This window comes from Felis catus, chromosome A2, assembly GCF_018350175.1.
Source record: "Felis catus isolate Fca126 chromosome A2, F.catus_Fca126_mat1.0, whole genome shotgun sequence".
Classification (NCBI taxonomy): domain Eukaryota; kingdom Metazoa; phylum Chordata; class Mammalia; order Carnivora; family Felidae; genus Felis; species Felis catus.
The window spans coordinates 98226791-98241168 of NC_058369.1; the positions used below are offsets into that span (position 1 = coordinate 98226791).

At 40.0% G+C, this 14378-nt stretch overlaps 1 protein-coding gene across 22 annotated transcripts in view; it reads left to right on the forward strand.

Annotated features, from left to right (window-relative positions):
* Positions 1 to 10157: 10157 nt before the first annotated feature.
* PPP1R9A (protein phosphatase 1 regulatory subunit 9A) overlaps positions 10158 to 14378 on the forward strand; it is a 323281-nt gene continuing 319060 nt past the window's right edge. For 5 of the 22 annotated variants that reach the window (XM_045052390.1, XM_019825492.3, XM_045052393.1 and 2 more), the window contains exons 1-2: positions 10874 to 11206; positions 12522 to 14132. In XM_045052390.1, the coding sequence (XP_044908325.1) occupies positions 12741 to 14132 (1392 nt within the window). In that variant the 5' untranslated portion in view covers positions 10874 to 11206; positions 12522 to 12740. Of the gene's footprint in view, positions 10304 to 10608; positions 10748 to 10872; positions 11207 to 12521; positions 14133 to 14378 lie in introns of those variants that run through there. The other 17 variants (XM_019825497.3, XM_019825500.3, XM_011280391.4 and 14 more) reach the window with 9 other exon arrangements.

A 14378-nucleotide genomic window follows, 5' to 3' on the forward strand; every position in this document is an offset into this window, starting at 1 on the left:
ACTTTGATGAAACACATTTTTTATTTCCAATTTTGTTTATGTATGGTGTATAGGCTCTCATATAACTGTGGAATTTAAATTATTCCACTTAGTTTTAGCTTAGCAATTCCTTTTTATTTTAATTTTTTTAATGTTTATTTATTTGGGAGAGAGAGCGAGAGAGAGCATGAGCAAGGGAGGGGCAGAGAGAGAGAGAGAGAGAGACAAGAATCTGAAGCAGGCTCCAGGCTCTGAGCTGTCAGCACAGAGCCCAATGTGGGGCTCGAACCCACAAACTGTGAGATCATAACCTGAGCCAAAGTGGGATGCTTACCCGAATGAGCCACCCAGGCGCCCCATAGCTTAGCAATTCTTAGGCTATAATAAGAATTAGCCCTGGCTGACCTATCTAGTACCTTAAGAGAACCATTCAGTGAAAGACAATAGCATTAATCAATAAAATAACTCAGTTTGAAATATGGAGATCATACTAAATCTAGGCAGTTGATTGGGGGGCTGTGGACTTCATTATAGATTAGCCAAAGAGTTTTTCTTGCAGCTTTAATATAGATATATACATAGATAGATAGATAGATAGATAGATAGATCTATCCACACACACAGATATAATATACATACATTTGGCCCATCTAAAGTGTACAAATCGATGTGTTTTAGTATATTCACAAGATTGCGCAACCACCACCACAAAGTTTAGAACACTTTTTTTTTTAATGTTTATTTATTTTTGAGACAGAGAGAGACAGAACATGAACAGGGGAGGGTCAGAGAGAAAGGGAGACACAGAATCTGAAGCATGCTCCAGGCTCTGAGCTGTCAGCACAGAGCCCCACACGGGGCTCATACTCAGGAACTGTGAGATCATGACCTGGGCCAAAGTCGGACGCTTAACCGACTGAGCCACCCAGGCGCCCCTAGAACACTTTTTAATCCCCTAAAAGAAACTCCATGCACATTAGCTGTCCCAGCTCCATACCTCTAGTCCCAGCCTTAAGCAAGAGCTAATCTAATTTCTGTCTACAGATTTACCTATTCTGACATTTTGTGTAAATGGAATCATACAGTATGTGGCCGTTTGTAATCAACTTCTTTAATTTTGCTTAATGTTTGCAAGCTTTATTCATGTTATAGCATGTATCAGTACTTCATTTCTTTTTGTTGCCAAATATATTCCATTGTATAGATATGCAATATTTTATTTATTCATCATTTGATGGACACTTGTGTTGCTTTCCTTCTTTGGCTATTTGTTAATAATGCTGTTACAAACATTTCTGTGTATAGGCCGAAGATTGCTAATGTAAGTGTTTGAAAATAAAGAAGGGAAACCTTGTGGATGTCTGACAGTGTAAAAAGAACATTATGCTTCAACAGAAAACTGCATTGTTTAGATCACATTCCTTCAGGGATCTGATTCTAGTTTCTCATTGTCTTTGAGTTATTTTACAACTCTTTAAAGTATAGGTAGCTGATAGCAATACAAAATAATTCCCATCTCTAGACCTACCACTTTTGTTTTCATGTATTCATGAATTTCCATATTTCTGATCTATATGTGTGTGTTTTTTAAAAATACTCTCCCTTGAACTGGTTGTAATATCTTGCCAGTTTCCTCATTAACGAATGAAAATCGTGAACGTGTTTTTATTTTTAAATCTGCATGGGAGTCATGATTTTACCTGTTTAAAAAAGTTCTTCAACAACATGCTCAATATTTGTCTGCCTCCAAAACTTCTGCATTTTCTGATGGAATTAGAGGTTCAGTGGCTCTGAGAAGTATTCACCAGTTGGTCCAAAAAATTCTGAAATCTCAACAAAGGTAGCTAACATATCACTGTACTCTCAGATTTAAATACATTCTTTTTTTTTTTTTTTAAGTTTATTTCTTTTGAGAGAGAGAGAGAGAAAGAGACAGAGAGAACGCAAGCAGGGGAGGGGCAGAGAGGGAGAGAGAGAATCTTAAGCAGGCTCTGCACTGTCAGCACAGAGCCCAATGTAAGGCTCAAACTCATGAACTGCGAGATCATGACCTGAACCGAAATCAAGAGATGGACACTCAATTGACTGAGACCCCCAGGTGCCCCTCAAATTTAAATACATTCTGTCTAAGAGATTAAAATTTTCATGGATAGTTTTGAAGTTAGAGGAAAGTTTTGAGCAGAAGGACTCAAGGAGACCTCATAATTCTTAGAAATGTTGAGTACCACATTTATAAATTTTTCTAGCCTGCTTGAATCAGTGTAGAGGGCCAATCAAAACAGTACTTTAAGCAATGGTTGCCATTATCTTAACCAAAATAATGTTATAGCTTAACATTAAGCTAAGAGGAGAACTCCACAACCAAAAACATAGCAGATAAGATGGTGTAGCATGGCTTCTGATACCTCCTATTCACGGTCCCAGAAGTTTCCCCACATAGATGACAACCCTCTATACTGTGGTCACTAAATAGTGATTCAAGAATAAGAACTGTAGGGACACGCTAGACATTAGCAACTTATTAGATTCTAATATCAGTTATATCATCTAGTGTTTCCCAGACATCCATCCTCAGTCCAGCTGTACAACAGAATTACCTTTGGGACATTTTGGAATTTACTAGATTCCACCCCAGAGATTCTTATTAGGAGGGCTGGCATAGGATCCAGGTGTTTGAATCTGATCAAGCTCTCTAGGTGATTCCGATTTTCACACAAGGTTTGGATATAGTGGATACAACACCACTAACAAAGGGAAATATTTTCTAAATATTGCAATATAATTTATGTGTTTTCTTATATTATTATCCAAGCATTTTTTACCAAGCCAAGGGTAGCTAACATTTGTCTAAATCCAGATAGTCAAATTTTCTATGAGCAAAGAATATAGCAGAGTTTTATTATTTAATAAAGTTTCTAGGAGCACCTGGGTGGCTCAGTCCGTTAAGCGTCCAACTTCGGCTCAGGTCATGATCTCGCTGTCCGTGAGTCCTGGTCCGTGAGTATAAGCCAGTGTTGGGCCCTGTGCTGACAGCTCAGAGCTGAAGACTGCTTCAGATTCTAGGGCTCTTTCTCTGCCCCTCCCCCGCTTGCACTCTGTCTCTGTCTCTCAAAAATGAATAAACGTTGAAAAAATTAAAAAAAAAATTCTATAAATCACATAATGGTTTTCTTTTGAACTTAACTAATATACAAGGCATTTATGTTTTTTCTTTTAATTTCTAAATCCTACCAAGAACTATTCAAAATCAATTGTGTATCTGATTTCTTCACGGTGAGCCTAAAAGATAGTGATTTCTAAGAAACATTTTGTGTCAGTTCTGAGTGGTTTGCTTCTTGTATTTCTTAGGTTTACATCCCCAAATACATGGTTAGAATCTTGCAGAGAAGTCAAATCTTCCATAGTTGGAGAAAATTTCAGTGAAAGCAAAATAAAAGTCATTATAGTACGCATTGACCTTGTGATCAGAAAGGTTTCAGTGAGGTGATGATTATGTACAAATATTTTGGAAACTGTGTCTCTATGTAAATATGTAAGTTTCTGGGTCAGCACTCATCTGAGAGTATCTCAGTGTCAATTTTAAGCTTAGTGCTAGATTTTTAAAGGTGCACTGGCTTTCAGAAAATAAAGCTACATCACATAATAACTATTTATACATCTAAATGCCTCATTTGGCCTTGGTCCAACTCTACTCTGGGTGAGCATGTGGTAGTCTGTCATTTGGTTGTATGTCGTTGGCTTTGCTTAATCTCTGAGGCTCTTGAGATGAGCTCAACTTATGAATTTGCAAAATATGTATACTTTGCTAAATTATATCATAGCACATTGTACTTAAATACATGTAATTTATTATAAGAAAATTATTCAGGCAGTCTTCACAAAATCATGGCAGAGTAGCTTGTTAAATTCTAGAGAAATGCAAAAATTCTTTTAAAATCCTTGAAACTTGGTTCCCTTCCCTTTAAAGCTACAACAGGTCAAATTTACATTCCTGGCAAAGATGATATCTTGTTTTTGTTTTGTTGAAACTGTAGTATTGAACTCCCTTCTAAAATTTTAATTAATATCAGCTCAATTTCATTTCACATTAATGTGTTTGTTTCTATTCTCAGTATCATAAAATATGAATTTCATTTCCTTTGAGGATTCAGCTAGGTGTTAGGCTGTTTTCAACTGTTCACTATGCTGTTTCTGTATTCATAAAATAAATGTTTACATTCTTATTTAAGTTTTGGTCACAATTCAATATGGGAAATAAATAGCATATTGACTTTTTGCATGGACATATACCACTGTGCCCATGGTGTCCATGGCTTTCTTTTAAAAGTAACTTGGTAGGGGTGCCTGGGCAGCTCAGTCAGTTAAGCATTGGACTTTGCCTGAGGTCATAATCTTGCAGTTTGAAGATTTGAGCCCCGCATTGGGCTCTGTGCTGACAGCTCAGAGTCTGGAGCCTGCTTAGAATTCTGTGTCTCCCTCTCTCTCTGCCCCTCCCCTGCTCACACTCTCTCTCTATCTCTGAACAATAAACATTAAAAAAAAAAGTAACTTGGTAAGGGAGTAAACACTTGGTTTGTAGGGCAGAACATTATTAATGTAGAATTTAACAGTGTTTTGTTCTATTAAACAAAAATCAAGAGCAGGATTAAGACACAAGATTTTCTGGACTAACTGCTTTATTTTAACTTATACAAATACATTTTTAGAAAGCTATAGTCTTATAATTTCAGTTTGGAAGTATTTTCTTCTAACAATACCAAGAAAGCCCAGAAAGTACGTGATCCATCCACACATTTAGAATCTAATCAAAGACACTAGTTGAGTGAAGAAATTTGTAATGGCTTAATCAAGAAACAAAGATCAGCAACACTTCCAAATACAATTACAGTGCTGGGTACTGTCCTAGGACATGAATAAGAGTATTGGTTTCTCTAGATCTGCCCAGTGATTAGGGTAAATATTTGTTTATTATTCATCCAATTCCAAAATTAATGGTATAGAAACATGTAAGGCATTATGATATATTTTCAAACTTTATGTTAAAATAATGCTAATTGATAAAAGTCTATGCTGGACATCAGGATTATGGCTAAGAACCTATGGAAAATGTAAGAACAACTTCAGTGCAAATTTTTTATTTTTTCTAAAAGTAGATAATCAATCACAGGTGCAATTCAAATACTAGGTTTTTTTTTTTTTTAATGTTTATTTATTTTTGAGACAGAGACAGAGCATGAAGGGGGAGGGTCAGAGAGATAGGGAGACACAGAATCTGAAGCAGGCTCCAGGCTCTGAGCTGTCAGCAGAGAGCACGACGTGGGACTCAAACTCACAGACCGTGAGATCATGACCTGAGCCAAAGTCGGAAGCTCAACCAACTGAGCCACCCAGGCGCCCCTAGGGTTTTTTTTTTTTAAGTGCAGTTTATTATAACTTGGATTTTATACCAAATGGGTCTGTAATGGACCTCCTCATGGTCTAGTTCTGTTACAAGAACTAGACTGGAAATGGAAATAAAGTCAGAGAAATTTCCTGCTTAATTGTAAACAAACTTTATTTACTTTAATAATTAATTCACCAAGACTAATGCCATGGAATAGAGAAGCTACTGACACACCTTTGTTATTCTTCGTTTCCTTTCTCCATATTTTACAATAAGAGTGTTTGGGACAACTATTTCCTCCAACAGTTGTGTGCAAAGAGCTATGCTATCATATGGCTTGAGAAATTCGCTTAGCATTTCTAAGGTAAAAGAATAGTGAATATGAATTCCAGTAAAATGTTTTCAATTTGAATTTCAATTTGACACTTTGCTAACTTCTTTCAGTGAAGGATTACTTTGCTTCTCCCTTTTTGTTTCTGTCTTGAAATATAAAGTTATTCTGAGGCAGAGTAGACAACACGTCAATCCCATGGATGCCAGAGTTCAGGTGCACCCTGTGGGTGGAGGATTGGCAGATAGAGTACCACCACCAGAATCCTTCTGCCAGAGGGGCTAATTTGCTGAAAGTAAAATGGGCTTCTGTAGAAATAGATAAATACCTCACATTTGTTTTTAACATGCATTTTATACCATTATAAAACTGAAAACTGAGAAGAATGATTGGAATAGCTATTGTTTCAAGCTTAGAAGCAGTGACAGGAATGAAAACATCTTACCAATGTAGAGTCCAATAAAACTCTTGGTTTACTGTGTTTTGTGTGGGCAACCGTAAAGTAAAAAAAAGGGAAAAAAGAGAAGATGCATCACTTCGGCCTAATCACATTGTGTAAATCTATTATGCTTTATTTGTAGAACTAAGGTATTAATAGGAATCCCAAGAAGTTCTATGGTTTATTACTTGTAGCAAATAAAAGTAAGTAGCCAAACCTACCATGAGCCTACTTTTAGGCTGAAAAACCAAGATAGTGGATGTATTATAGAATGAGAAATGGATCAAAATAGTGGTATAAATTTTCAATGGCATGCTCAAGCCATGAATGTAGGTAGAAAGCAATGCTGAATCATTATCACTTTATCTAGGAAGCAATGACACCTTCTAGATAGAAAATTTATTGATTTAAGCTTAATTTTATAGTTAGTATCATAAAATCAGACTGATCATAGAGACCTCTGATGTATTCTGAATGTAAGCCTGAAGACTCTATTTTACAGAAATAATATTTCACCTCTACAGTGGAGTATGTGTGAAATATCAAAAGACTGAAATACTTACTGTAAGATAGAGGCGCCTGGGTGGCTCATTGGCTCAGGTCCTGATTTTAGGGTTCTGGGTTTGAGCCCATGACCTGCTCTGTGCTGACAGCGTGGGGCCTGCTTGGAGCCTCTGTCTCCCTCTCTCTCTGCCCCTCCCCTGCTTGTGCACCTCTCTTTCTCTTTCAAAAATAAACATTAAAAAAAATAAAGAAAAAATACAGTACATGGTTATTTTAAATGGTGGACCTTTAAGATAACTGAATACCAACATTTACATCTGAAGGGGACAAAGCACCCTGATATTTGCAAATGTGAAATAAGCAGTTATAAACTTTTGGTAAAAAAGTTGCTTCATTATTTCATTACTATCAACACTTTCTTTCTTTCTTTCTTTCTTTCTTTCTTTCTTTCTTTCTTTCTTTCTTTCTTTCTTTCTTTCTTTCTTTCTTTCTTTTAAGTGTATTTATTTTGAGAGAGAACTTAGATGAGAATGAGAGCACAAGGGGTCAGATGGTGGTGATGGCCGGGAGGGCCAGAGAGAGGAGAGACAGAATTCCACCCAGGCTCCTCATGCTGTCAGCACAAAGCCCGAGGTGGGGCTCGAATTCACAAACCTTGAGATCTTGACCTGCACTGAAATCAGGGTCAGACGCTTAACCTACTGAGCCACCCAGGCACCTCTGAACACATTTTTCTTATTAGTATTGGTAAAGAAACAGTAGTAAAAGTAAAATATCCTTTTATGCTAAAGTTATGTGTAAACTTACCTATACAAATTGCTCTTCCATTACTTTGCCTATTCCATAAAGAAACTGTAGACACCTTAACTTTGTTCTATTCGTTTCTCTCTGTGACCCTCTGTTAACATACAAATTAGCCCGGGGCCTTCCTGCTTTAAGGAGTGATAGGCAGTCTTCCGGTTTAGCTTAATTTAACCTAGTCTTAACATTTGATTCAGGCTTGATTTAGGCTTAATTTTATAACTGCACCCGATGTTTCACTTACACACATGAATAATTTAATATTTGACCAGTTACTCAGAGTACCCATTATGAAAACTTAAAGAATACATTGAGGAAACCCCTGAAGCAACATAAAATACATTTTATACTTAAACTTTTTTAAAAATTAATTAATTTAAATTAAATTAATTTTTTTAATTAAAAAAATTTTTAAGTAGGTTCTATGCCCAAAATGGGGCTTGAACTCATAACCCTGAGATCAAGAGTTGCATGCTCTATTGACTGAGCCATCCAGGCATCCCACATTTGGTACTTTTATTGACAAATCTTATGGTCCATTTTTACTAGTCATGGTGTTACTCGTTACAAAGGAAATAAGAATAATAGCTCACAATATTCTTCAGGATTTATGAAAGAAATTATATGTGAAAATCACTCCCCCTCCAAAGTGTACTTTGTATATCTCACATATCAATACTAAATATCATCTTTTACACCCTAATACTCCTCCAGCCCCTTTCCAATTGGAACATACAAAATTTATGACCTTGAATCCTCAATACACTAATGATCTATTGATCATTATAACCCTTATAAAGTCAGTATATCTTTTCTAATTTATAGAAATACAAATGTTGTCCAGGATAGCGCTGTCTGAAAGACATTTCTGTGATGGAAATGTTCTGTATCTACACCATCTAACGTGGTAGTCACTAACCACTTATAGCTACTGAGTCCTTCAAATGTGACTAGTGGGACTAAGAAACTGAATTTTTAATTGTATTTAATTTTAGTTAATTTAAATAGCCACATTTATTGGATTAGTACTGAGCTAGTAGACCCTTGAAACATTCAGAAATGTGTGAGAAATGTAAAATAGATTATGGGCAATCCAGAAATCTTAAAATTATCAGCATGATGTTTTAAAAACTGTCATTCATTCCTTCAGTATTATGAATTTTTCCAGAAGGTTCACATAAAAAAAAAAAAAAGAAAGAAAGAAAGAAAAGAAACCCAAAGCAACCAAATTCTTTAGGCTGCTTTTCTGTATGAATCATCTTTTTGCAAAGAGGTGTAAGACTGATTTTATTGCCAACTCTGCCCCCTCTTCTACAGACAGAACTCAGTGATTAGGTTCTTGCATTTATTTAGGTTATTCTCCTAAAAAACATGGTTTCCATACTGCAAATAAGTGACAGGAACTTTTCCACTAAATTATCCCAGACAGCACAAATGTTCTTTCCAAAAGTGGAGACTAGAACCACAGCCCCCTCACGTTGCCTGCTACATCTGTTTATGCTTATAGAAGTGACATCCACTTGTAGACAGAGAGTGCCAATTTCTTGGGAAAGCACCCAGAATTTGGTGAAACTTGAAAAAATTTCACTGTTCAAAATGAAAGATACATAGAATTGAGTAGCTACAAAGGCCTTTTGAAATTAAGCAAGAGATTTTGCTCCCAGAGTAGAGATTCTGTATACGGACTTGCTGGAGTTCATATCAGACTTTAATTATTTACTAGTTGATAAAGCTGTGGGTAAGTTATAAAACCTAAACCTCAGTTTTCCCATCCGGAAAATGCAGATAATAACAGTTCTGTTGGGAAAACTGGTGTAAAACTTTGAAATGGGCGAATATCACTGGGTGTCCTTTCAATGGAAGGCTGGATGTTATCTACGGGACTTTGAGTTTTTGGTTCTACACCTTTGGTCTGCACCTTTGGCCTTTGACAAAGCCATTTTACTATTCTGTAGGTTGTAGAAACTTATGGTAATGTAAATGTTCTTATCTATAGGAATGCAAAATTATTTTGTTTAGAGATACAATTGATTACTGCCCTGTAGAACAGATAATTCAAAACATTAAATTTTTGTGCCTTAGAGAATATTAACCAGTCTTCTCTCTTTGCTGTTTGTCCCTAAAGGTCTCTTTTCCACATCCTTGTTTGAATGGGTTGTAATATCTTGCGATTCCCTCCCTAATTAATGTGCCAAATGGCATTTTGGACACACTTTTCATTTTATATTTCTATGAGAGTTATGGTTTACCCTCTTGAAAAATTGTCCTTTAGTCGTTTTTACTCTAGAGTTTTTGGAGGATTGGCTTAAAGATATACATTGACAGACATGATCAGTTTCATAAACATTGCCGCAAAAAAGACACTTGGGGGTATCTTTTTAGGGAGGAGGTAGGAGTGGGCACTGAGCATTTATAAAAGAGGAGGGTGGGGGCTGAGCAAGTCAGAAGACCTCCTAATCCTTTTCCTTTTAACAATGGAGACTTGAGGTCAAGGTGGGTGTTAGGCGGGGTAAGGCGGCCTAGGTGTGGGCCAAACCGGCCTGGAGAGTAGCCTGGGGTTTTAGATGCCCTGGGGTCATGAAGTTAACTGCATACTTTGTGCAGGCCCAGTAGCAAGCGGACCAAGAGCCCAGTTTCTGCCGAACCAACCCCGGTAGCAGAACGGCGGACGGGCCCCAGAAGGGCAGGCCTTGCCCTAGGCCGGGGAGGCCCCTAGCCCACGGCCGAGGGGGTGGGGCGGCCTCGCCTCGGGCCGGTGCTTTTCGCCCTCGGTTGGCCGCCAGAGGCTCCCTCTCTCTCCCTCTCCTGGGATTTTGCTGCCGGGCTCCCTCTCTCTGCGGCCCTAGAGTTAATCCCATCAGCCGAGGTGAGGCACCTGTTACCCTGGGCCTTCCTCACCCCCGCGGCCTCTCTCCCACTACACCCTGGCTCCCGGGCGGCCCAAACGGCCCGCAGCGGGTGACCGCACGTGGGCCAAGCCCCTTCCGCGCCCCGACCCCCCCTCCCCCGGCCGGCCCGAGTGGGCGAGCGTGTCGCGGCCCGGGCCGCCGCCCGCCCGCAATGGCGTTGGGGAGCGCAGCGCGCCTCCCGGGGCCGCCCGCCGCGGGCAGGGCGCGCGTGGGGGCCGCGGCGCGAGTGGAAGCGGCCGCCGCAGCCGCCCTCCGCGCTGCGCCGTGAGCGGCGGGTGGAGGGGCGCCGTGCGGGCCGGCGCGGATAGAGCCGCGGCCACAGTGGGGCGGGGGGCGCCTCTGAGGAGGGGGTGGGAGCCGCGGCCGTCCGACCCTCCCCGCCGGCGGCGGCTCCCGCTCGGGTAAGGGGGAGGCTGTGCGCGGGGCGAGGAGTTGGGGAGGGTGGAGATGAAGAGGAAAAAAATCGGGATGTACAAAGGCTGAGTTGCAGGCTGGGGGTGGGGGTGGGTTGTGGTTGGGGAGCGATAGGTTGAGGATCGGAGGCATTATCAGTGGGATCTATTGTTTCCTGGCACATTGGGAGGAAAAACAAAGGGATTTATTATCATTACCCTGTAATTTTTTTTTTCTTTTTCTTTTTTTAATGTGGCCAAGGAGCTCGGCTCTCTCGGTGCCACACTGGGATCCGCCTGGCAGCCGCCGGGAGCCGCAGCCAATGTGTTAGGACTTCAGGTGCTTTTTGGCACAAAGCTAGACTGCGACCTCCTACCATAGCGCTTGGCGTCACCTGCTCTCCCGGCCCTGCCCCGGGGCCGAGGGATTGCGTCCCGAACCAGGCTTGGGAACCGGCTGCCTCTCAAGTTGGTGTTATTTATGTTTGTCTTTTGTGAGGGCAGGTTTTGAGTCCCCCGGCGGCCTCATCTCCCCCGCCCCCGCCCCCTCGGGTTCGAATTGGCCGGGGAGGGAGTGGGGTGTATGTGTAGGGGGGGGGGAGGGTGTGTAAGGCTTAAACAAATGTCAGGGTACAAGGAGATTGTCGATGCTTTACCAAAAAACAGGCACCACACTCTCAAGCCTTTCTTGTTTGTCTGCATGGGCCATGCATGCGTGCTGGGCCAGGAGCCGAGTTTGGAGGCGGTTTCAGTGAAAGTGTGTGCTTCCTCAGCTGATTGTGCGTGAGGGTGATATGGCTCGGCCTAATATTAAAAGACAAAACAAAGCAAAACAAAATGAAAAATCTTTAGCACGACATTGTCTGTGCCTCAGCAGCTCTTGAAGTATTTGATTACTGGCATATTGATATAAAATCCAGCTGTGGGCTAGTGGAGACCAGCAAGCATGCATTGCGTTGCATTTTGAGCTTGTAGGAAGTTAGAGGCAAGTAGGAATAAACAAATCAGGGTTATGAGAAGAGGTTTCATGTTATGTTTGCTTTCTGATCGTCACGTTCTCCTACATTTATTCCCATGATATTCTACACCTCACTCTATAATGAATACTATCCACTCTTAGGAAACTTCCAAATATTAGATGTAACTGAACTTAGAGTGAAAGTTACTTTCATGTGAGAACTTTCTTCTGCTTGTTTTGGTCTGAAATGTACTAATGTTGTTTTGGGGATGCTGCAAATCAGAATATTGGACCAGAAAGAGTGAAATAAGCCTCTGTAGGCATATTATGGACTTTGTAAACATAGAATCCAAACTTTGAATTGTGCTTACCCAGAAAGATTAAATTCTACCTGATGTGGAGCATCCCAAATGAAATTCTTTTTTTTTTTTTTTTTTTTTCCTGGACAGTTTGATGGTATCTTAAAGATCTAGGGACTGCTGTTTTTTTTTTTTTTTTTTTTTTTTTTTTTTTTTTTTTTTTAAGACCATTCACAAAAGCAACCAAAACTTAGGCTAAAGTAGTGTGCTTATGTATAACTCGTGTGTGTATTAGTGTGTGATTTCGGTAGGGACCTCCAAATTGTGTTTGAAACATTTTTGTTACCAAGGACCAATCAGAGTTATAACTTTTAAATTCTTGGCTTTTAAATGACCATTTCAATAAGTAATTTTTTTTTCTGTTTGATATATGACTGAGTCACTTTGAAAAGTGTATTCTTGGTTGACTAAACGTAAATTTTCAAATAAGTAAATGAATGCAGAAATTCATTCTTTTCTATTACAGATGAACCTCTAGTCTTGCTTTGAAAAAGCCATTTTGTGTAACTCTTGACTGAATAATTTCCTAATACACCTGTTGGGAGGATCACTGATACAGTATGCCATTTGAGAGGTACTTTTTCTTGACCAAATACTCTCTTGATTAGAGAAGAGAGGTGTTTTGTTTTTTTGTTTGTGTTTTCCTGGTCATTATGAACATTGGCTTTTCACCCCTGAAGTAAAAATGTTGAAAACCGAGTCTTCAGGTGAACGAACCACTCTCAGAAGTGCCTCTCCTCACAGGAATGCATATAGAACTGAGTTCCAGGCACTGAAAAGTACCTTTGACAAACCCAAGTCTGATGGGGAACAAAAAACAAAAGAAGGTGAGGGCTCCCAGCAGAGCAGGGGGAGGAAATATGGCTCCAATGTCAACAGAATTAAAAATCTATTTATGCAGATGGGTATGGAACCCAGTGAAAATGCTGCGGTCATTGCCAAAACAAGGGGGAAAGGTGGACCTTCATCTCCACAGAGAAGAATGAGGCCCAAAGAATTCCTGGAAAAAACAGATGGCTCAGTTGTTAAGTTGGAGTCCTCTGTTTCAGAACGAATTAGTAGATTTGACACAATGTACGATGGCCCTTCATATTCTAAGTTCACAGAAACTCGGAAGATGTTTGAGAGAAGTGTGCATGAGTCAGGACAAAACAGCCGCTATTCCCCAAAGAAAGAGAAAGCTGGAGGGAATGAACCTCAGGACGAATGGGGTGGCTCCAAGTCCAACAGAGGCAGTACTGATTCCTTGGACAGCCTTAGCTCCCGGACGGAGGCTGTTTCCCCAACTGTGAGTCAACTGAGTGCAGTATTTGAGAACACTGATTCCCCCAGTGCCATGGTTTCTGAGAAGCCTGAAAACGAATACTCAGTGACTGGGCATTATCCCCTGAATCTACCATCTGTTACTGTTACAAATCTTGACACCTTTGGTCACCTTAAGGATTCAGATTCTTGGTCTCCTCCAAGCAAACACGGTGATGATGCAGAGGATGCTCAGAAGAGTAATACAAGTCCAGTACCAGAAGTGGCTTCGAAAAGTACCTCTCTAGCTTCAGTGCTTGGTGAAGAAACACAGCAGAGCAAGGAAGCCGAGGACTCCACATCTAACCAAGAGACTCCTGACAGAATTGACAGAGATCTTCCTGAGGAACCTTGTGCTGCAAATAAGGCGATGCCAGAGTCTGAAATCCTTTCACCACAAAACGAACCTTTAGAAGATGCCGAAGCTAATTTAGTTGGGAGTGAGGCAGCAATGCATCAGAAGAAAGAACTTGCAGGTGGTGATTTTACCTCTGCTGATGCTCCTGGATCCAGTTGTGGAAAGGAAGTACCCGAAGATTCAAATAATTTTGAGAGTTCCCATGTTTACATGCACAGTGACTATAATGTGTATAGGGTAAGATCCAGGTATAATTCAGACTGGGGAGAGACAGGCACTGAACAGGATGAGCAGGAAGATAGTGATGAAAACAATTACTATCAACCAGATATGGAGTACTCGGAAATTGTTGGATTGCCAGAAGAAGAAGACATCCCAGCAAATAGGAAAATTAAGTTTAGTAGTGCTCCAATTAAGGTAAGTATGTTTTCTCAGTTTGGTTTCGAAGTTTTTCCTAAGTTTGTTTGTGTTTGGTTTTGTCTTTTTTTTTTTTCTTTTTTTTTTTTTTTAATATTTGGGCCTAAATGTTTGCAGCATAGATTTGACAGCCCTAAGGATTTCGAGGTTGTTGAGATACCCGTGTTGTCAGGTGATTTTAAAAGTTTGGGAGAGATCCACATATTTCCTTAATATGCTTTATGGTTGCATAAACCACTATTGGCT